Source organism: Dipodomys merriami, unplaced genomic scaffold, assembly GCF_024711535.1.
Source record: "Dipodomys merriami isolate MVZ:Mamm:240054 unplaced genomic scaffold, mDipMer1.0.p SCAF_42, whole genome shotgun sequence".
Taxonomy (NCBI): Eukaryota; Metazoa; Chordata; class Mammalia; order Rodentia; family Heteromyidae; genus Dipodomys; species Dipodomys merriami.
In genome coordinates this window covers 4643888-4666497 of record NW_027205826.1, presented here as the reverse complement: position 1 = coordinate 4666497, position 22610 = coordinate 4643888, and the positions used below count along the sequence as shown (strand labels likewise).

The 22610-nt window shown below is 40.7% G+C and overlaps 1 protein-coding gene across 8 annotated transcripts in view; it reads right to left on the bottom strand.

Moving 5' to 3' along the window:
• Positions 1-2525: 2525 nt before the first annotated feature.
• The window catches only part of Helz (helicase with zinc finger), a 145615-nt gene continuing 125530 nt past the window's right edge, over positions 2526-22610 (bottom strand). For all 8 annotated transcript variants that reach the window (XM_069993111.1, XM_069993112.1, XM_069993109.1 and 5 more), the window contains 5 exons: positions 18993-19566; positions 18429-18663; positions 17521-18040; positions 10528-10780; positions 2526-8571 (listed from right to left, as the gene is read on the bottom strand). In XM_069993111.1, the coding sequence (XP_069849212.1) occupies positions 8228-8571; positions 10528-10780; positions 17521-18040; positions 18429-18663; positions 18993-19566 (1926 nt within the window). In that variant the 3' untranslated portion in view covers positions 2526-8227. The remainder of the gene's footprint in view (positions 8572-10527; positions 10781-17520; positions 18041-18428; positions 18664-18992; positions 19567-22610) is intronic.

Sequence of the window (22610 nt, the reverse complement as noted above, 5' to 3'; positions counted from 1 at the left end):
GGTATCTCACACTGGCAGAAAGCAGAGGTTCCAACTCTATTACATTTCTACACACACACACACACACACACACACACACACACACACACACACACACACACACACACACACACACACACACACACACACACACACACACACACACACACACACACACACACACACCTCACACTGGCAGAAAGCAGAGGTTCCAACTCTATTACATTTCTACACACACACACACACACACACACACACACACACACACACACAGCTCACACTGGCAGAAAGCAGAGGTTCCAACTCTATTACATTTCTACACACACACACACACACACACACACACACACACACAACCACACCACACTATGGAAACTGTTTTTCTAAAATCCAGAAACATGTTTCTTATCCTATCAAATTAACTCAAAAATATCAAAATGCCTAGTTTAAAAATAGATTCACTACAATGAATCATAGGTTGAAGGCCAACTACCCCATTTCTAATTATCAATCTTAATAAAGAGTATTTAAGCTAGATTTATGGTGCCATATTAATAGGACATTAAGGATAAAATTGGGCACATTCTGTGATCTGCAAATGTCTCTCAAAATCACACCGCAGCAGATGCAAACATTACCCCCATCCCACCCCACCCCCACCTCCACCCTAAACACCATCCTGACTCAAGGGAATTTTCTGCCTAGTTAGCAAAAAACTGTTTTGCCAGCTGTACGATCACACATCTATTGTTCCTTCATGATGTATTGATGTAAACTAGGTTTACACCCTCAAATTCTGGCCTAGTCAGACTTAGAACTACCCAACTGAGTTGTTACCCATAATTCATGATACTAAAAAAAAAAAATCAGATCCCTGTTGAATTTGAAATGGGGACACAAGTCAACTTAACCATCTGACACGAGCATTTAACATCTCTAGGCCCTTTGAATTTAGAAATAAAAGGAAATGCAGTACAGTACACAAACAATAAAACAATCTCCAAATTATTAAAAAGGCATTTTATTATAAATACATTTTAGTTGTAGCAGTAAAATACATTTTGTGTTACCATGAAACTTTGAAAACAAATGAACTTCACTGAGACAAGGATCACACCGTAGGAACTGTAGACCCCCAGGCTGAAAACTTGAACAAAAGTAACTAAAGTCATACCAAAAACTAAGTTAGAAAAGATGAAGACAAAGAAAGAAGAAAAACAAAAAACTCTAGAGAGTGGCTTTGGGGTTACTTTAGGGTACAGTCATTTTTACTTTTAAGAATAAACTCTTCAGGTATCAGAGCCTCTCTGATGAGGTATCATTTACTGCAAAGGAAAGTAGAATAACTGCTATCACTCTGCCATAAGTTATGCTTCATTAGGTGGCTGTGCAGCTGGTATCTGGAAGAGACAGGAACTCACAGCTCAGTTTTATACAGCCTCCCCCAAGGCAGGCTTTCCAAAAATAAGACCCAGTATGAATTCGCTAAGTAACTGATGCTGAAAAAAAAGTTAGCTGATCACATTTAGTTAAGAATTATAGTTTTGAAGCATTAAAAAAAAATCCTGCGTCATGAATAACAGGACCCTTTAATAATAATGCAAAGCCATTATCTTTATAATTTAGAGATGCATTTTAATCACCATATTTAGCTAGGATACAACTAACTACTTATAACCAGTACCTTCATGAGTTTTCAAGGACCAGGTCAGATGACTGGCACAGAAATCAGCTACAGTACGTGATGTACACGCCATATACGTGGGTTTCTAGGAGATATGTGAACATCCGGGCCCCTTCCTCCAGAAGGGGGGGTGCTGAGAACCTTCTCCGGTGTCACCGACACTCTAGCACTTTTATCTGCACAGAAGAGCCCCCTGACCTGCCCAGAACTAGAAAGAGGTCTTTGCATACAGGTATCACGCAGGGCAAAGTGCAACTAAACCAAAGCTCCCCCCTCCCCCTCCGTGGGGACTGCAGCAAGGAGCCTGTGCTGAGCACACACGCAGCCCTCACCGAAGGGGACGGCGCCTAGGAGCAGGAAGGACTGGGTTTTGAGGATTCCAAAGCCATGCACCATATGATGGCCTGAGTTACTTCTATGCCTAACTCTTTCTACATTACACTTAAAAGCGTTCCCTTGCTAGTATCTCAGTAAATTCAAAGTCAAACTAAAAAACCAGAATCTGAGCCCAATCCCCCCAACATGCAGTCCAGGGTGAATATTTGAAATAACAACACCAATACACAAATGTAAAAATACCCAAAGACATTATCAGATTTAGTATGTTGGAGACCATTTCACGCTCCAAAGCAACTTGTGCATACGTGTCATGCTGTGTAGGTGGAAGATCCCCCTAGACTGTTTCCCAAACATAATAATCACAACTACTTCCTGCCGCCACCAACACCTCAGGCTGCCCCAAACACCTGCGGGCATGGCAGAGAATCAAAATAACTTCTGTTAACCTGAGAAACACATAATTTGAAAAGCAAATCCTTTGCCCTTATCCCTCCCTCCCCCCCCCCCAAAAAAAAAACCCCAACAAATGAAAACCCCTTCCCCATTAAAAATTACAGAATACATTATTTGAGGAGTATAGACTTTTTGAAGCTCCAGGTCACTGTCTTATTAGGACAGGGACTCCTGTAAAAGTGCCTCGACAAATGCACAGTGCATTCTCGTGACATTTGGATGGCTTCTTTCCACAATTCTCACCTCTACACACAGGGATCAAGGTTAGCTATGTGGCAATGAACGCAGAGCTCCACGCCAAAGCTGGGCAGCTGTGGCCACAAAACCTAACAAATGCACCCCAGAACTGAAAGGGCTTTTCTTCTCCACTGAAGATCAGCACAGACCCCACTAGAGGAAGAGGGGGGAGGGGGGCAGCCAAGCCAAAGGTAAAAGCGCATACTCCACGCATGTACCACTCATGGTATCCGAATGATTAAAAATGATCCAAGAGATCAGTTGTTTACACCAAGTAAATAATGCATCATGGGAAAGACCTTCTACTTTCTCTAGACCAATGATCCTCCAAGTATGGCTCCTGGACCAGGCAGTCCCAGGCAGAACCGAGTCTCTAGCCAAGAACCAGGAGCTCTGGGGATAGATCCAGCAAAAGTCTGTACAGTCAGCTAAGTTCAAGCTGGCTCAAGTTTGAGAAGCATTTGAATTTTTCTTCATCCCTCTCACTATTCTAAAAACCTTGTAAGAGGGCAGATTTGTAAATCAGATGCTACTCTGTGTTGAAAACTATGTCACTGGCCACCCCTCTCCTTTCCTTGTCAACATTTTTTACAAAGTGTTGCATGAAAACAATTATTCCATAAAAATCAACAATTGCTTAAAAGGTAATAATATTCATTTCTCCTCCTATACACATTCTAAGGCAGGCAATCGCATGCTAGTATGCAAAATAAAATACAGAAGAGACCTCATCTCTGAGGTAGAAATAGTTAAAAAGACTCCCCAAGAACTTAATGAAAATTTTGTTAAGATTGTTTAACAAACTCATAGAATTATATAAAACTTACTATGCTTTATACTTAATATTTGTATCAAAATAAAATCTCTCTGTTGAACAAATTGCAAATAAAGTCTGGCCTACTACTCTGATTGCTGACACTCTATGTATATGAACATCTCTGGGCTTTCTTAGCTCTCCAGTTTAGAAGTTTCAGACTCCCACAGCATCACTGGGTCTGGGACCTAAGCTCAGTTCACATTTCTATGTCGAGCTTCTCCAGATTTCTAAGTCTAGATCAGGTACCTCCCTTCCAAAACATCTAGGAACTCTGACAACTGTTTCTGAAAGTTCACTCCAAAGTAGGTTTTTGTTTTAACAGGTTCAGAATTTCTAAATGCTACATTAAAAATTTTAAATGTTTCACCTGATAGTCTAGTTTAAAGGAACATCATGTCACTTTCTGAATGTGTTTTATGAGAATGCTGAACATTACTGAGATTCACTCCTTTGAACAAGAGCCTTGAGACTGCGAATTAAACAGGTTTGAACATGGGTAAGTGCGAACTTAGCAGCTATACAAAAAAGTCTCAGCAAAGAAATGCCCAACTTCAAATAGATGAAAACATGAGAAGGCCTTAGAAATGAACATGCCACTTACTCTTTTAAGACAATTCCTTTATAATGTGCCAGGGCCACCAGTACGAGAGGTTTTGAACAAGACATCCTTGTTAGAACAGTACCCACTCTTGCTCATTTCTAGGTGGCTTGACTATGGATCAGATGACAACATGGGAGAGATAAGCAGATCTATAAAGATCTACCTCAAGATTCAGGCAGATTTTTTTTTTTTAAACATTAAGGGGGATAGTCAGAAGAAAACACTTAGGAAAATCAGAAAGGCCAAGCTGCTACCTCTGACAACCTAGAAAGGAAAAACCAGGATGCTAACCTAAATAATATTTTAAAGCCATCATTTGTATCTTTCAATAATATACTGAAATTTTTAACCTTGAATGTTAATAAGTTTTAAAAATGGGATTTCCTTTTTTAAAAACAACTCCACTATGAAACAATGCTATCGTGTGTGGCTCTTAAAAATAACAATTTTAGGAAACTGAAATTTCTAAATAATATCTGCGAAATACTCAAATTTATCTTGAAATTATTCCTCATACCCTGTCTCTTAGCCAAGGTAGCTAGATACATTTATAGCTTTGCTCTTGAGATGAAAAATATTAACTATATAAAATCAACTCTCCTAGAGCAGCATAGTACTATATATTATTTCAATGTTAGAAAATTCAGTTAGCTTTCTCAGCAACTTCAATGGCTTCAGAAACAAGGAAACTTTTCATAAATAGGTCTTAAGGATTGCTATCTTTAATTATGTAATGCTTACTCACAGAGATTTCTGTTTATTTTACTTATTCTGCAATTCTTCAAACTGAAAAGACCAGTTGATGTTTACCAAACCCAAACTTATCCTAGAATCTCTGGTGAGAAAAAAAAAAAAAAAAAAAAAAACAAAAAAAAAAACCAAGCAGTTTGGTATTTTACACATTTAACATGATCTATATGAAGAAATGAAAACGAAGGTCATGTTAGTTTAAATGGTCAACTAAAAACAATATTGTGTTCACAATTTGATAAAGTATATGTCAAAATGGCAACCCAAACTCAAAAACACACCAGAAAATACCCATGTTAAAAGTGAATGAAGTTCTTCAAGTCTTAACAAAAATGCATTTTTAGATCAAGAAATGAAAAAAGAAAAGAAAAACAAACTTAGCATGACTACTCTACAAACTCACCCAAAGAAATTTCTTTGAGAGGAAAACAAAATCTCAAGTTGCACTGAAATTCAAAAATGAAATGAATTAAAAACTAGTACTGGCAAGCGCAAGAAAACTTCATCAAGAGACAATGAATGAACAAAGAAGTAGAAAGAAATCATAGGAACAATTAACCTTACTTAGAAGCAATCTGCTCTGGAGGAAAAGGAAGTTGGTAATAATTGGTATTATCTCAGAGCTACCATCATTTTCTTCAAATATATATCTACATGTGCATGCTCACTCTGAGCTCTAAGGCTTTGCCTAGTGCATGAAATGAGAAAATATGCTACTTTTCTCTGACTGTCTTGTGGTCACCTACTAATAGCACCTAATAACAGCAAAGCACATTATCAAGGGCACTCAGAAGCCACGCCCACCTCAATGGAGACTTGCAATGATTCTTCAGTGAGACTGGCTCAAAACTACTACTAGATAAATAACAGATTCTGCAGAGCAGGGGTGGGAAGATGGCATTTAGTAATGCTGAAAAAGAGGAGGCTTGTCAAGATCAAAAGAAACATCCAATGCAGAATGCGAAAAGACAGAAATAACATTCAAATCCATGACCAGCGATAGAAATGAGACCGATGAGGGGCAGACACAGGGGACTAACAAGTAGCTACTACTGTTCACTTTTGAGAAATAACTGCTTACACAGAGTATCAGGGCAACTTAAGTTTCCTTACCCAAGGCTTCCATCGCCCATGTATTTATATAAGGTGGTACGGTGTCTGTGTCACTTCTTTAACAAAATATAAATATAAATAACTTAAAAACTGATGCTTGTTAACAGTTCAAGTATGGAAAACAGAAAATTAGGTGATAAGCTCAGGCAGTGAACCGAAAGCCCTGTCTTCATACTAGAAAATGCCTTTTGTATGTTCATCTAGCTGGTGTGGTAGTCCTGCAGTCTTAACATGTGTGGGGGAAATCACCCCACTGGTAAGAAAATTATTTTTCATAGATATCCTCATAATGGGGAGACCTATTTTTCATTTGGGCTATGTCTGGAATTTTGGCATATAGACTTGGACAGACACAGCCATATGGCGATTTTTTTTTCTTCCTTCTTCTTACTAAAGTATGCTGAGCAAAATCTGACATACAGCTAAATGTGGCATTCTGACATCATCCAAACAAAGTCTGCTGCTTCGGCTTTCTGGCTTAGCTTTCCCCCTCTGTGATTTATTCTAACCGTTAACACGTCCATAGCCTCAACAGGTTTGTAATAGGAAGCCGTGTGCAAATGAACTGCACTCTGAACAGAAAGGTAGAACAGAAGAGAGAAGCATGCTTCATCTATCCCAGACTTGCTAGGCTTTAACCAAAGGGGCTCTTGCCTGAAATTGTCTGAACATTACAGGAGGCTGAGGCTGGCCAACAGAAACTAACCCAGGCAGAGAAGAGTTATTAGATGAAAGACACCACTTTCAACCTGGCTTTAAACCTACTGAGAATACAGGATGGCCTGTCAAATGTAGTCTTCCACAGACTATGTCTGCCTGGACCCTTAGGAAGACTGGGCTCGCTAGACAGGTCACATGACCTCAATTTATGTATTTTTTTTAAAGGAAGTGATTTATGGTACTCTAGAGACTATCAGAAGATCAGGAAATGATAAGGACATGCATTGCTTCAAATGTGCTATAAAGACCAGAAGTTCTAAAAGGGTAAACATGTTCCTTTGGATTTTACCAAAGTTCATTCAAAACAATTGTCAGACCATAGAATATTTAAGGTAGCTATTTAAATTTCATATTTGTTTACAAGTTCAAAAGGGGTATTTTAGAAGAATCGAAAGACATGAAAACCAAAGGTAGTTTTCTCACCCAGACTGATGATTTTTGATCCATTTTTTTGACAAACATTGCATTTTTCTTTAGTGATGTTCCTCAAACAAAACAACTAGCAAAATAGTTGAATTGCCATAGATAATGTCATATTTTAATGTAAACATCAAATAAGGTACCAAAATTTTTACTGGAGGGAAAAATAACCAAACCTCAAAGCGGCACAATTCTGTATACCCCTGGAGAAGGGGGAAGCCGGCTTACAAACAGTTATCCATGCATAGTGAAGAAAAAAAGGATTTTACTAAATTCACGCATTTTTTTAAAATAGTTATCAAGTCTACTAAGCACCAACAATCCTAAAAATTTTTCAGCTTCATGATTTGTTTAAAAAAAACACACACTATCAAATTAACATTAAAAACAAGCTCAAAGGGTAGCTTGTCCAACCAAAAAACAAAACAAACAAAAAGAAAAAAAGCTAAGTATGCCGGCTCTTTCACATAGAAACACCGGCAAAGATGCCTTAACTCTATCCTACGGTGGATGGAGGTTACACCAGCACAGCACACGTCATCCAAAACTCTGAAAGTCTTGGACGGCAGCATCCTGTTACCCAAAAAAAAAAAAAAAAAAGCTGATAAAACTTAAAGTATTTAGAAGATGCTGCCCCTTTATTTAAAAAAATTTAAATGAATTTAAGCAAAAATAACATACATTTGTACATCAACTGGCCATTTCTGGTACAGAAATCCAGCATATGGTAATATTATTGAATAAATGTAAATGCTACTTACAATTTTTTTTTCTTTTTAAATACATTTTAGACAAACATTTTTTTTCTTTTTTTATAGTTGCACAATTAACCTCTTAGCTGCTAGCTTGATGCAAACATATGTAACAATACACAAATTTAAAAATATTTTTATTCTACATAAAAGCTGTCAAAATTCGGACTCACATCAAAAATGCAAAATAATGAAATATATTTTTAAAAAATTAGTTGCAAGTCTAGCAGCAAAGCAATTAAGTGAGAACATATTTAATATTAAAACAAAGGGTATTGTGCATCTATAGATGAAGCCCAACTACCTTAATTCTACTGATACAAACAGAAATTAACACATTCTCCCTTGAGGAAAAAGGGTGATTATTTAAAATAGGAGTAAAAGCCATTGCTGCCTGAGGAGCTGCCCAGGCTGAGTTCCTGGAACAGAGACAAGGGGTCGCTGCTCTTCTTGGCCTGCTCAGGAGGGGGCCTCGGCTTGGGTGGAGCCCGCAGCGCGCTGGCATAGGACATGGCCGGCTTACTGGCCGCAGCGGAGCTCTGCTGGCTGTTGCTGCTGCTGCTGGCTGACTCGGCGATCTGCTTGTTGGGCATGAGCGGTGGGAACTGGCCGAGATGCTGGAGCACACTGTAGTTGAAGGCGCCTGACCCCTCCACGTTCTCAGACTTGACCTCATCTTCAGAGGCTTTGACATTCTTAGGCGGGGCTAGGAGCAGAGAACAGTGACAGGGTTTGAGGGGAATCCAGTGGTACTTGGGCATCTCCTTGGCTTGGTGGGCCACAGAGCTATCTCCAGGAACCCCAGGACGGTAGTCACAAGAACAGGCAGAACACTGAAATCACTACGCCTCTAACCAAATCCCTCTAGACTATAGATACACAAACAGCTAAAGGTCAAAGGTGAAGGCTTGTTGTGAGAAAAAAAACTAATCTGTGCACTTTGATAATTATGTATGGACTGTAACACAAGAAGTTGTGTTTCAGGACACTAGTGATTTGAATTAATTAAATGTTTAATGTTCAAGTATTACTTGCAACTAAAAAATACACCTGGTCTCCTACTAATGAAGAAAGTAATGGAGATCTGTAGAGAGGAAACCACAAATGATACATGCTTTGGGCATTCATTCCAGAACTTTTTGCCTTAGCTCAGGTCAGGTTTTTTGTTTTGGTTTTGTCAGTCATGGGGCTTGAACGCTGGGCCTGGGTGCTGTCCCTCAGCTCTTCTGCTCAAGACGAGTGTTCTACTGCTTGAGCTACCGCACCACTTCCGGTTTTCTGAGTGGTTAACTGGAGATAAGAGTCTTACGGACTTTCCTGCCCTGGCTGGCTTTGACAGCAATCCTCAATTCTCGGCCTCCTGAGTAGCTGGGATTAAAGGCTTGAGCCACCAGTGCCGGGCTCAGGTTTTAAACTGATTTAACCACATGTTATCTGAAAACTTAAGTAGGAAAAAAGATGTTTTTTTTAAGATAAAATTATGTTAAGCAAAATTATCTAGCATCACTGGTATGCAATTTAGATATTTCTCAGGAAACTCAAGTATAATAACATGAGTACATTCATATTAGACTTTAAAAACAACAAAGCAACCCCAATATAACAGCCTAAAGAAAGTGGTTACTGATGAATGCTTAAAGATTAAAATGAATTAAAATTGTGTCTCTTGCCAGAAAATAAAAGCAAAATGGCTTCTTTTTTTCTTCTCTACCATGCACTATTGTTCTAAAAATATGCTTTTGGATGGCCTGTACTCAAAAATGGGTCAGTTGCAGAAACAATGGATTCACATTGTAGATGAGCAAAGTTAATTTCAAATGCAAAGGCTGATGCTACGGGGGAAATGCACCACCAGAAGATCTTAGCCTTTTTCACAAAGATCCACTACAGCCTACACAGAGGATATTAGAGAATGCCTACAGGATAATTAGTTCTTTACGTTCCGTACAATAAAAAGAGGGGACACCAGAAAGACAAAGTACATTCACGTTTCAGGCCAAGAGGAAGCCTGTAGACTTTGTCCCAGTAGCTTAGAGCTCCTGCCATCCTTACCCACCTGTCTCCTCCATGCCCCTCTCCTTCTTCAGCCATGGCATTCTCAGTTTATGAGAACAGTGTACACACTCCAGTGGCAGACTTCGCTGTTTTCTCTCACAGCCACACTATTATACAGTATCCTGTTCACATTTCACTAACAAACCCTTGAAAACTGTTGCTCACCTAACCCACTCTGACCTGCAGCCAGAATGAGGGCAGCCAGAAGACATACTCTTCCCTAGCAAAGGTAACTCTACCTACTTAGAAATGTTTGCAGTCCCATCACTTCTCCCACTTAGTGGATCAATTTCTAAACAGTGATAAGCCTACTAACCTTCCACATCACAAATACTGGATCGACATGGTCTTAAATGAATGTGCCTGGCTCAGGCACTCCACTGAGCTCTGAGAACGGAGTATTGTTCAAAGATGATACTGCAAATGGGCTGGGAATGTAGCTCTATGGTATGGCACTTGCCTAGCATGCTCTAGGACCCTGGTTCAATCCCTAGCGCAAGCAGGGGGTGGGGGAATATGCAAATGATGACTGAAGAAAGTAATACAAATATCCAGGTGCTGAGGAGTCAAAATCTCAATGGTCAGGCAACTCGCCCACTCATCTTACCTATCAACTCCCTGGGCTGAGCTGTCCTGTTGGATCCATTGCATGGAATGTTCTGGTAGGAGGCAGATGAGGTGGTGTTTACCCAGGACTCAGGGGATGAGAAGCTGAAAGAAGGTGAATTGGCTTGGTCCTGCAGGTCTTTACTCTGAGCCAGGCCATCCTGGGGAGTGCTTGCTTCTTCAGAACAAGGCTGCACTGAGCTAGATGAGATTCTTCTTTGGTACAAGGGCCGACCAGGTCCTCGGGGCTCATACTACACAAAGAAAAAGAGAAAGGACATTTTGTAAATCAGTGTAACACTCATATCATATCCCTACTATTCCTTTGTAGTTCACAGCAATCTTGCTTCATTAAGTAGGCATTCTCAAAAATACTGTTTTCAGTGACTATGGAACTCACTACTATGAAAAATTAGGAAAAGGCAGCCTTCACTCTGACACGCTGTCAGGAGAACTGGCTCAAAATTCAGCTCTGTCCCTTACCATGCAGGCTTATGGCAACATGTGTCTGATTTGAGATTCTGTTTTCTGGTCTGTACAAAAGGGGGGCTGAGCTAGTTGTCTTCATTTGTAAAATGCTATTGATATTTTAGGTGACAACAGAGTAAGAGTACAAATGATAGAGAGGTGTACACAAAGGCTGAGTTACAACCACTGGAGTCACCACCAACTGAGCAGTCATTCATTCTAGACTCATTTCTTAAGCATTCACAACTTCTTGCTTTGTATTTACTTAGACCCTGTCCAACAGAGATACTTCACCAATTTTCTTTTTTTTTCTTTCTTTCTTTCTTTTTTGTTGTTCGTGGGGCTTGAACTCTGGGCTTGGATGCTGTCCCTGCAATCTTCCGGTTTTCTAGTGGTTTATTGGAGGTAAGAGTCTCACGCACTTTCCTGCTCAGGCTGGCTTTGAACCGTGATCCTCAGATCTCAGCCTCCTGAGTAGCTAGGATTATAGGCGTGAGCCACTGGCGACCGGCTTACCAATTTTCTTTTAACCAATGACCCTGTCTAACAGAGATACTTCTGAATAGACTTCACCAATTTTCTTTTAACCAAAAAAAAAAAAAAAAATCCTCATTACTTTCTTCAATCCTAGCTACTTGTAATCCTAGCTACTCAGGATCTGAGGATCACAGTTCCAAGCCAGATGGGGCAGGAAAGGCCTTGAGACGCTTATCTCCAATAAACCACTCAGAAAAGCAGAAGTGGTGCTGTGGCCAAGTGGTAGAGCACTTGCCTTGAGCTGAAGAGCTCAAGGAAGAGCTGAGGGACAGTGCCCAGGCCCAGAGTTCAAGCCCCACAACTGACAAAAAATAATTTTTTTTTACGTGTTTGAAACAAGAATTCCTTAGACTTCCTCCTCTCCAAACTTTACAAATGTGCACAACACAAATTCTTTACCCTCCTGACAAGCGCTACTTGCCAGCCATTTCCAGAAGTCTTATGGTTACCAACATACCTGACTTAGAGAGAGATTTGATGTCAGTGCTAACAGCAGGCAGTGCAGCTCTATGAGGTGCTAGCCCCCATCTAGAGCTGGCTGGCTTTGCTATTTGGGCACTGATTCATACTGGCAGTGTTGCCCCGGGCAATTTCACCTATAAAATGAATGACTCCCAGCACCCACCTCTTAGGATGGATGAGAGAATTAAATGAGTTGGAAATGTGTGGCACTTAGACTAATTCCTGCCATATAGGAAGGGGGTCACTGTTCTGTAATTGTTTTATTGTAACATAAAAATGGTCCGTGTTGGGCTGAGCACTAGTGGCTCAAGCCTATAATCCTAGCTACTCACAAGGCTGAAATCTGAGGGTCAAAGTTCAAAGCCAGCCTAGGTAGGAAAGTACATGTGACTCTTGAACTGTGGCTCAAGTGGTAGAATAGCCTGAGCAAAAAAGGCTCAGAGCCAGTACCCAGGCATGGAGTTCAAGCCTAGGAATGGCACCAAAAAAAAAAAAAAAAAAAAAAAAAAAGTCAACTGGTGGTTTGTGCCTATCATCCTTACTACTCAGCTAAAATCTTAAGTGGGCCAGACTCCATCACCAACTGATGGGCAAAATGCTGGACTATAGGCATGTCTCAAGTGGTAAAGCACCAGCTGTGCACACACAGCACAAAGAGGCTTTGAGTTCAAGCCCCAAGACTGCACACACACCCCCAAAAAAGGAGGAAGGGGGGGGGAGTCATATTTGATCTTCACAGATGAGATAGATTTTTTTATTGCTCTTTTATCCCCCTCCTCCTCAATAATAAATTTGCTTTTATGGTCCACTATGATTATAAGGAATCTTTCTTATACCGTTGCTGTAAGTAGAAGTTGGGTTAAGGATGAGAAAGAGCTGATCAGGCAGTGCAGGTTCAAACAGCTGGCCCTGCAGGGTGTAATCAGGACAGAACAGGAGTTGCCTAGCCGTGTGCGCTGGGAAAGGCAGGCCGGTCTGCAGGGAGGCTGTGTGGGCCGTGAAGGTAAGGATGATATGGCGATCTGATTACTTCCTTTCTCCCAGTTTTATTGTTCTTCTGTCTCAAAGTATAAGATCGACTCCCATCTTTAATTTTATTCTTGTGAAAGAAAGTATTTTGCAAGTAGTCAAAAATCATTTTGAATGATTCTGATTTTCGAGAACTCTAAATGGCCTTATTAATTTAGCATCAGCGTCAACTGTGAATTTAAGGAACACATCCAAAATTTCTGTGCCTGTCATCAATGAAGGTGGTAAGTAGAGGAGGTCCAGCCTTCCTAAGTGGCCTGAAGTTCTTCATGCCTAGACAACCAATTGCAACAGCTAGTAAAGAGCCTTATCATCAGACTGGCAATGAAAACAACGAGCTCTTAAAGTAAAAATGCAGTGTTGTCTTTATTGTCCCACTGAAACTGAGCCAGGTCAAAACCTGCAGGGACTCACATTCTCAATCCTTACTGTGGAAGTTGAAGTACAAAACTGTTGCTAGCCACAGCCTCAGAAAGAGCAGATTCTAATAGTCCCCTGAAGATATGGACACTAAACACACAGGAAATCACATGTACTTCATAAGCACTCTTGCTCTAAATAATCAGTACACATAAACCAGTAGTACAGTGAGTAGACACAGGTCACAGGCCTAGTAAAGAAAACAAAAATCAGAGAGAAACAGGCTGATCCAACAGGACCTAACATGGTAGAAACCTCCCCAAATCACAAAGCTGACACACACAGCAAGTCTGCAGAAGTGTTGAATAACATATTTGTAACAGTTCTTAGGCAGTTATTGGCAGAGATGAATGTGTAGATGAAGTACAAGATTCAATTTCAAATCACACTATAAATGTAATTGATCTTTTATATCAAAAGAGGAATGAAGCTTAAATTTTTCTTCCTCCAGAGACACAGCCTCACTACATAGTTCAGTTTGGCCTCACTCTTGTGGTCCTCTTGCCTCAGGCTTCTATATGCTGAGATTTCAGGAAAGTACCACACACCTAACTTAGTTTTTTGTTTTATTTGGTGCTAGAATGGGGGTTTGAACTCAGGATTTCATGCTCTTTCTCAGATTCTTCTATCTCCCATTTGAGCTGAACTTTCCGTTCCAACTCATGGATTTGTCTGCCCATGCTGGCTTTCAACTACAATCCTCAGATCTCAGCTTCCTGACTCCTACGATTATAGGTAAGAGCCACTGGCATCTGTCATCTTTTTTTTTTTTTAAACTATTTCCTTAAGATAGAAGCTTTGGCTATTGATCTAAGTAAGGTCCCTTTTTTTTAGTATAAACATCTAATACTATAAAATGTCTTTTGTCACCATTTTAGCTGTAACACACAAATTCAGACAATATTATATGACTTCATCATTCAGATCAAAATAATTCAAATGTACAAGATGCTGTTATACACAGAAGTCTTAGGAGAGATGAATCAGAATGTAATTCCTAAAGATTAGTGTCCAAAGACAGAGCAGTTTCAGAAACTATGATTACAATAAACAGAAAACTAAAATAGATAATGATACTTGATTCATAATGATATCCAAAGTGAGGGGGACATGCCTCAATGATATCTGAGGCCTGCAAAGGCACAAACTTATTACTTGGAAAATTGTCTAAAGACTATGAATTGGGCCAGGTCCTGGTAGCTCATGTCTGTAATCTTAGCTACTCAGGAGGCTGAGGATAAGACTCTTATCTCCAATTAACCACCAAAAAGCTGGAAATTGGGCTGTGACTCACATAGTAGAGCCCCAGAATCACTATTTGAAAGAGTGAAAGAGAAAGAGGAGAAAGAGAATGAAAGAGACAGAAAGAAAAAATGAGAGAAAAGAGAGAGAAGAGAGGAGGGGAGGGGAAGGGGAAGGGGAGGGGGAGGGGAGGGGAAAGGGAGGGGGAGGGGGAAGGGGAAAGGGAGGGGGAGGGGGAAGGGGAAAGGGAGGGGAAGAGGGAGGGGAGGGGGAGGGGGAAGGGGTAGGGGAGGGGAAGAGGGAGGGGAAGGGGAAGTTCCATACAGCTGATGGGTATGAATCTTTCTTTGGAACTATATTGTCCAAAGACCTTTCTGGGATGGGCTTGCTAGATGTTTTTGTCTTAGTACCTGACCACAAGTGGCTATGAGGCCTTAAAGAAATATACTATATTAAGAAATTGTTGTTTTTTTTAAGTGACAGATGCCAATAGCTCTTGCCTATAATCCTAGAGAAATCTCATTTAAATCTCTTTCCATTCTTAACCATAGATACCTAACCCACCCTTTGTACTGCCACACCATAGATCGACTCACATTACATGCTATCATAGTCACCTAGATGATTGTGACATTATTCACTATTTTTTTGTATTACTTAGAAATAATTATTTTCACAATTAAGTGCATCATTTTACAGTGTGTGTGTGTGTGTGTGTGTGTGTGTGTATTCGTGTGTGCGCGCAGAGAGGGATTCTCCAGTTCACTCAACTAAGACTGGTCTGAAGGACCAGATGGAAACCTCTGTGTTCCAGCCTCAGCCAAGCAGCCAGGGCCACAGGCGGCTCTCACTGCATCTGAACACAGAAGGAAAGCCTTAATTTTCTAAGTGGGAACACTCTAAAATTTGAAAGTAGCAAAAGATATGATAAAAGAGGACAAGAATCCATTTCAGAATGCCTTGAGCTAACGGAATTGGATTTAATGTAGTGGTGTCTCTTGGCACAGTAACTGGAGGGGGGGGAGGTTCAAGTTTCCCCAACAAATAATTTTCCCATCAATTAATTACATATTCATATCTATAGAAGCTAGCAAACACAATGTTAGGGTAGCTATCTTTGTATAGTAAAATTAAATTATTCCTTTAATTTCTATGCTTTTCCTGCTAAGTATATATTTTATTTGAACAAAGCTGGATATGGTGCCACAGACCTACAATCCTATCATTTGGGAGGCTGGAGCAGGAGGATCACACTGAGGCTCTCGGTCTCTAGGCCAGCCTAGGCTACAGAGTAAAACCATCTCTCTAAATATAAGTAAAAGTTATTATTAAGAGATAAAATTAGTGAGACAAAATATGAAAAGGACAAAAAAAAGACCATCTCCATTCACACTAACAGCTAAGCTAACAACTAAGTATTTTTATTCCACATGAAAATAATCTATCCATGTGTCTGACAATCAAAGAATCCACAATAAGGAAGGAAATAAGACATTTTTCTGTATTGTTAAAGCTTAAAATGTTTTAAAAGGTTGGAAACAAACAGCAAGAACACGAGCTATTCATTCTGTGAAATGATTCACACAAAATCACGTTGAACACACAACAGTTACCCTAATATACTGAAAATGTCAATGTAGCAAAAATATTTTTCCTGTCAAAAGATTTCTTCAGTGTTAATAAATTAGACATCACATGTGAATCTCACATGCATCAAAATAAAAGTGATCAAATGTTTTTGCAAAGTGAAAGAACTCACTGGCAACTGAAGGTACCTATTTATACACTCACAAACATAAAGATACCAAATATTGAGAAAACCAGGGTGCAAAGATCTTAAATTCCAACATTAATGGCCACTGAAAAAGCTCAGTGATTATAAAGTAGACGTATTATTTTGGTAAAGTATAAGCTTTCTGGAACTTTGCCACAGTTCCCCCCCACACACACACACTGTAAGCACATTTGGAAGGTGAAGGCAGAACCTCATGATGCACAGCAGCAAAACTGGTGAACACGGAGCCCAAAGTCTGTCCTTCGACAAAGGCTATGAAACTTCCCCACGAGTATCAGAAGCAACTTTTGGGGACCTTAGGAATCTAAGGTGGTACTTACAGGAACACTTGGGGAAAACAAGAAAAAAGAGGGAATTTTCTAAGAACAGAAAATTCTGTGATAATTACATTTTACATCTCATCCCTTCTCCAATTCAGTGGCAGTCTTAAAAGTTAAGGACCTGAACTAGTACCAAAAGGAGCACATGAAAGGGCAACATTTTTTTTAAAACACTGGGGAGATATAGCATTTGCTTAGAGAGTGGGAAGCTGTGAGTTCAAACTCAGGCCAAACAACAAAAACAAAAACAAACAAAACAGCTCTTTGGAAATAGATAAGTATTATAAGGTAAAAACCAAGTACACCTTAAAACAGTTTAGCAGAATGAATTTCACGTTAACTGACATTTGGAAATTGGCTTTCCTCTGTATCAACCACCTCAATGTGACAACACATCACGCTGAGTGACAGGAGAAATAATTAGTACTTGGAACTGGCCCCTGGCTAGAAAAGGCAACATCTCTGGGAAGTGTTAATTATTAACAAATATGTAATTAACAATGTAACTTCAAGCAAAAAGATGAGTCAATGACAGCTATTTCCTTATATTAGAAAAGACAAAGTTACCTGAAGTCCCCAAATACCAACCAGCAAAAAACAAGGATTGTATCTTAAAGCTCGTCAATTTTAGTAAGATCTGTCCACACCTATTATTAAATCAATCAGTGCTAACTCTTCATAGTCTCCTAATTCCTAACATGAGAAAAAGGTATAGACTTACCTCTTCTAAGCTGGGGAGCGAAGAAGAAGACACTGTTCGAGATGACAATGGGTGAAATGGCTCTGGACCAATAGCAGGTGGATGATTCTGAATTTGTACAAAAGGGTTCTGTGGCGGCCTGTGAGGTAATGGAGGCAGGCCATAGGGAAAGCCTGGTCCTATTAAGTGATTAGGTTGCATGTTAGCAAAAGTCCATGCACCATCTGGTGCCAGGTATTTCAAGGGGGGAGGGGCTAGGTGTTCAGATGGCAATGAAAAGGGTGAGCTGAATATTGGGGGTGGAAGGCGTGGCTGTGGAAATGCTGGATTGTTGGCTACTTCAATGTCTCTGCTGTTGTCATTAAAAGTAGAAAAGTGGCTACTGTGGTCTGTAGTGGACGGGGGAGAGGGGACTGCTGGTGGGCTTCTAGCCTGAACCTGTCTATATTGCAAAAGTCTTGACTGAGGTGGTGGCATTTCAGCTAGCTCTCGAGTTTCACTTTGATCACGATGAGACAGCTCTCTGATTAGGTCTTGAAACCTACACAAAGATGAGAACATGAGAAAAAAAAAAAAAACAAAGAAAAGGTTCTCTATGTGAAGGAGAGCTTAGGCAAACACAAAATACTTAATCCTAGCATTAATTTGTCTCAAATAGAAGGACTGACACCGGAGGTGGCACCGCGGCTCCAGTGGCAGGGCGCTAGCCTTGAGATGAAGAGACTAAGAGGCCAAACTGATGCAAACCCACAGTAGATTATCCACATCCAGAACTTGCGTATTTTAGTCAACCAAGGAATTTTGTAATGTGCTTTAAGAAGGCTAGGATTGACTTCAAGACAATGTTCCAGCTGACCGCTAAAATGACAACTATCAGAAAAACAAACACAGGGGATCGTATTTCTTAGGCTGTTTCTGCATGGGACTACCTTGAGAATGTTGTTTCTGCTTCGTCTTCGACACTGCTGGTCAGCTTCCAGTCTGCTCTCACTGGTGGCTGATGGAGACCCATAGGCGGCTGAGGAAGATGCTGGAGGTGAGGGTGGGGAGGGTGTGGGAATGGAACACTGCCCTGGCTGAGATAGGCGTGGTGCTCATTCCATTGCTGTAGCCGCGCCTGCTGCTGCCTCAGCGTCTCCAGAGCTACACTCCCATGCATGCGGTCTGCAGAAAAATTGTCCAAAAAATAAAACAAAACTGCCTTTAGAGCTTTTAGAGCTTCAAAGTTAATTTTTTCCCCGTTTTCACAACCAGATTTTCTTTACAAAGAAATAGCTACAATTTGGTTTTCCATATTTGCCAGAAACCAGAGTTAAAGAGAGGGGGCCACCATCATTTGAGCACTTGGAATTAAATCTGAGTACTGCTTTGCATTTTTTCCCTAGTAGTATTTTTAACAAATCAGCCTTGACTGAATTAGTATTGTATAGTCAATGTCATTTGAATAAATAGTCTCTGAACTTTTCACATGTAGGAGTAATAGGTGAGCTTACCTAAAGCCTCTCCTATAGGCAGTCCTGGGGGATTCTCATCAAGGAAGTTGTTGAGATGCGAGGGGAGGATGGGGCTGGGCTGAGCAATGGCTCTCAGAGGACTTTGGCCTTCTTGCAGCATGGCAGGGGGCTGCTGTTCAGGTACCACAGCAGCTTCTGCAGGAGGAGACTGTGGCCGCTGAGAAACTGCATTATTAAAAAAAGCATTGCTGGGTCCTGCTTGATAGGCAGGAGAAAGCTGTGGAGGTGGCTGCTGGGCCTGTGGGTTCAACTGGCTTTGCTGTTGGGCTACCTGATTTGGCTGGGGTGGCATTTGATTTGGTTGTTCAGGCAAATTATTCTGCTGCTGGTTTAACAAGGAGTGCTGCTGTGCAACTGGAAATGGTGGTCGTGGTAGCTGGGGAAGCGGATGAAAGTGGCGATTAGGGATTGCATACTGTGCATGAGGGGTAGGAAGAGGAAGATTTATGTGTCTTGGATTAAGATTATCTTTGCGAGGAAATTTGCTACTGGGATAAATAACACCAGGACGAGATTCAGGACTTCTATTTTGTGGGTTTGATTCCAAATCAACCTAGAAAGAAATAAGAAGCCATTTTAACTGCAGGAAATCCGAGTTCAATGGTTCTCTACTTTTTCCAACCCTAGAACATTTAAATCTATGGCATGTTGTTATCAATAATAGCAGCAGAAATCACTTTATGACAATCCATCAAGGAATTTTTTTCTTTTAATTATAAAAAAATAACACAAGTTAAGTGGAGACACAAGATACTGATATTTTATAAACATATACACTTCAATTCCTTGAACAGTATTGTTCTTAATTTCATATTTTTTCCCTTTTATAAAGAGAATTATTAGTTTCCTTCAGACATAAGTCAATAGTCTGTTCTTCTGATTTTATTGTTTTTAGACATCTATTTCCTCACCAGATCACTATTTATACATATGTGTGTGTGTGTGTGTGTGTGTATACACACACACACACACACACACACACACACACACACACACACATGTTTTTTGGGGGGGAGGAGGTGTTGGTCATGGGGCTTAAACTCTGGGCCTAGGTGCTATCCCTGAACTATTCAGCTCAAGGCTAGCACTCTACCACTTGACCACAGTGTCATTTCCGGTTTTCTGGTGGTTCATTGGAGATAAGACTTCATGGACTTTCCTGCCAAGGCTGGCTTTGAACCTCGATCCTCAGATCTCAGTCTCCTGAGTAGCAGATCACTATTAATTTTTTTTAAACTGCCTTAATTTAACAACTTTGAACAAACTATGATATAACCTGTTTGGTTTAGCAATTTTTGCCACTACATAGTATTGACATTCTTTCCATTCACATATACAAAGAAAAGACCTACCAAATTCATTGTTCCTGATGCTGGAGATTTAAAAAACAACAGTAAGACTTAGTCTGTGACCTCAAGTGTTCACAGCAGGATCTATAAACCATGGTTTCAATCATTCCACCTCTAGTCCACTGAACTTTTTTGAATAAACTGGTGTGTGGGTGTGTGGGTGTGCGCACGCGTGTGGACATGTGCATGCATGCATGCATGCATGCATGCATGCGCACACACAGGGGCATGTACGCACTTATGCCTGGGGCTTGAACTCAGGGCCTAAGCACTGTCCTGAAGCTTCTTGCTCAAGGCTAACGCTCTATCATTTGAGCCAAAGCTAAACTTCTGGCCTTTTGGGGAGAGTTAATTGAAGATAAGGGCCTCACAGACTTTCCTGCCAAACTTGGCTTTGAACCAGGTTTTTCAGATCTCAACCTCCAGAGTAACTAGGATTACAGGCATGAGCCACTGGTACTCAACTTAAATAAAAGTTTTCATTAGAATAAAGCCACACATTCATTAATACCACAATGAAAGGGATGAGAAGTTGCTACACAGAGAGCATAGCCCACAAAGCCTAAAAGCTTACTATCTTTCCTTTTACAGATAAAGCTTGTCAACCAGACTGAGTCCAGTAGAGGATACCAACTATAAACATATAATTAGAAATGTTGAAAATGGGCTATCATCTGAGATCCCAGGGCCTAAGAAGATTAAAAGATACATCAATCTCCTCACATGTCTTTTGTGTGTGTGTGTGTGTGTGTGTGTGTGTGTGTGTGTGTGGTGCGCGCGCGCGCGCACGCACGCGTGCACACTTGTGTGTGTACACACGTCTCCTGGGGCTTGAACTCAGGCCCTAGGCTGTCCCTAAGCTTTTTGTTCAAGGCTAATGCTCTATCATTTGAGCCACAGCTCAACTTCTGGCCTTTTGCGGGGGAGTTAATAGTCACTGAAGACTGCAGAGCACATGTTTACCAAAGGCCCTCAAACTGTGCAGGGAACTTATCACTCCCCAGAACACAGAACAAGAGCTGGGGACGAAGCTACTGCAACCAAGCCCTACAATGCCAACAGCACTCTGAACACATTCTCATTTCTTACCACCTAGCTGAGTGAACTACCATTACGGTAATTCACTTACTCGGTAAACGTAAATTACCTAGAAAGGGAAGTGAAAAGGGTGACAGAACTGTGTCATCTTCCTAAGCTGTTGCCAGGCCTAAATGTCTCAGAACCTACTTAAGGCTCTTTGTAAGTAAACCTTTTCCCTATAAACTGTCATCTTGTCACTAACTGAAGTTCTTTCAATTCCTGGAAAGCCACTGGTGATGGGCTTGCTCTGATCACTTGAGAGACAGTGGTCAGATGTCAGGGCTCTGTGGACAGGCTGTTGCTTTGATCACCCCATCTTCTGACTTTCACACAGCTAGGCAGGGCTGTGTCCAAGAAACTTTACTAGCACTGATACTCTGCCATAGAGCGGCCTTGCTATTCACAATGATAGAGTGTAAAGGAACCTGTATCTACTACTGGAACAAGTCTTCTCTCCTCTTATAATGACTGAGGCACTAAATCAGAGAGCTAAAGTTTTCTATTTATTTTTCCTGGACCCCACCACCGTTACTTGCGCTCCCCTGATGTCAGGAGGCTTCCCTGGCTGCCTCATTCTCCTTTAGCTTCTTTCTCCATCTCTCACCACTCTCCATCAGAAGGTACTCAGGTACTTATGAGACTTAGGTGACTCAACAGAAAGAGCAGCTGCTTAAAGCTGAAGGTAGAGATACAGATTTGCACATCTTTACTCATAAAGTGGATACTGAAAATCACTGACTGGACTAGTCGATAGTAAGCATCATAGAATATGAAGAGAAGTGAGACAATGACAGAACTTAAGGAACTAAAGAGTTATTTAATGTTATTAAATTAACAGAGCAAAATCCCACTAAGTTCAAGTCTATAGAAAGGAGTCACTTGATAACAACAAAAAGAAGCGGAAGGTAATGACGCTTAAGAGCTGCTGAAAAAAGTGGGCAAAGGAATGAGTACATGCAAAGGAAGAGTGGGGTAGCTCCACAGGTTCCCCTGAGAGTAAGAAACACTAAGTGGAGTCCGAATGTTGTCAGATAAAGAGGTAAGGGTGCACGCAGAGAGTGTGATGAGAAAACAAGGCCACAGCGCTTCCCATACTAAGATCACTGTCAATACATCTGCAGCCCTGTTTTAATTTACTACCACACCATTCAAAGTCTCCAAATACAAA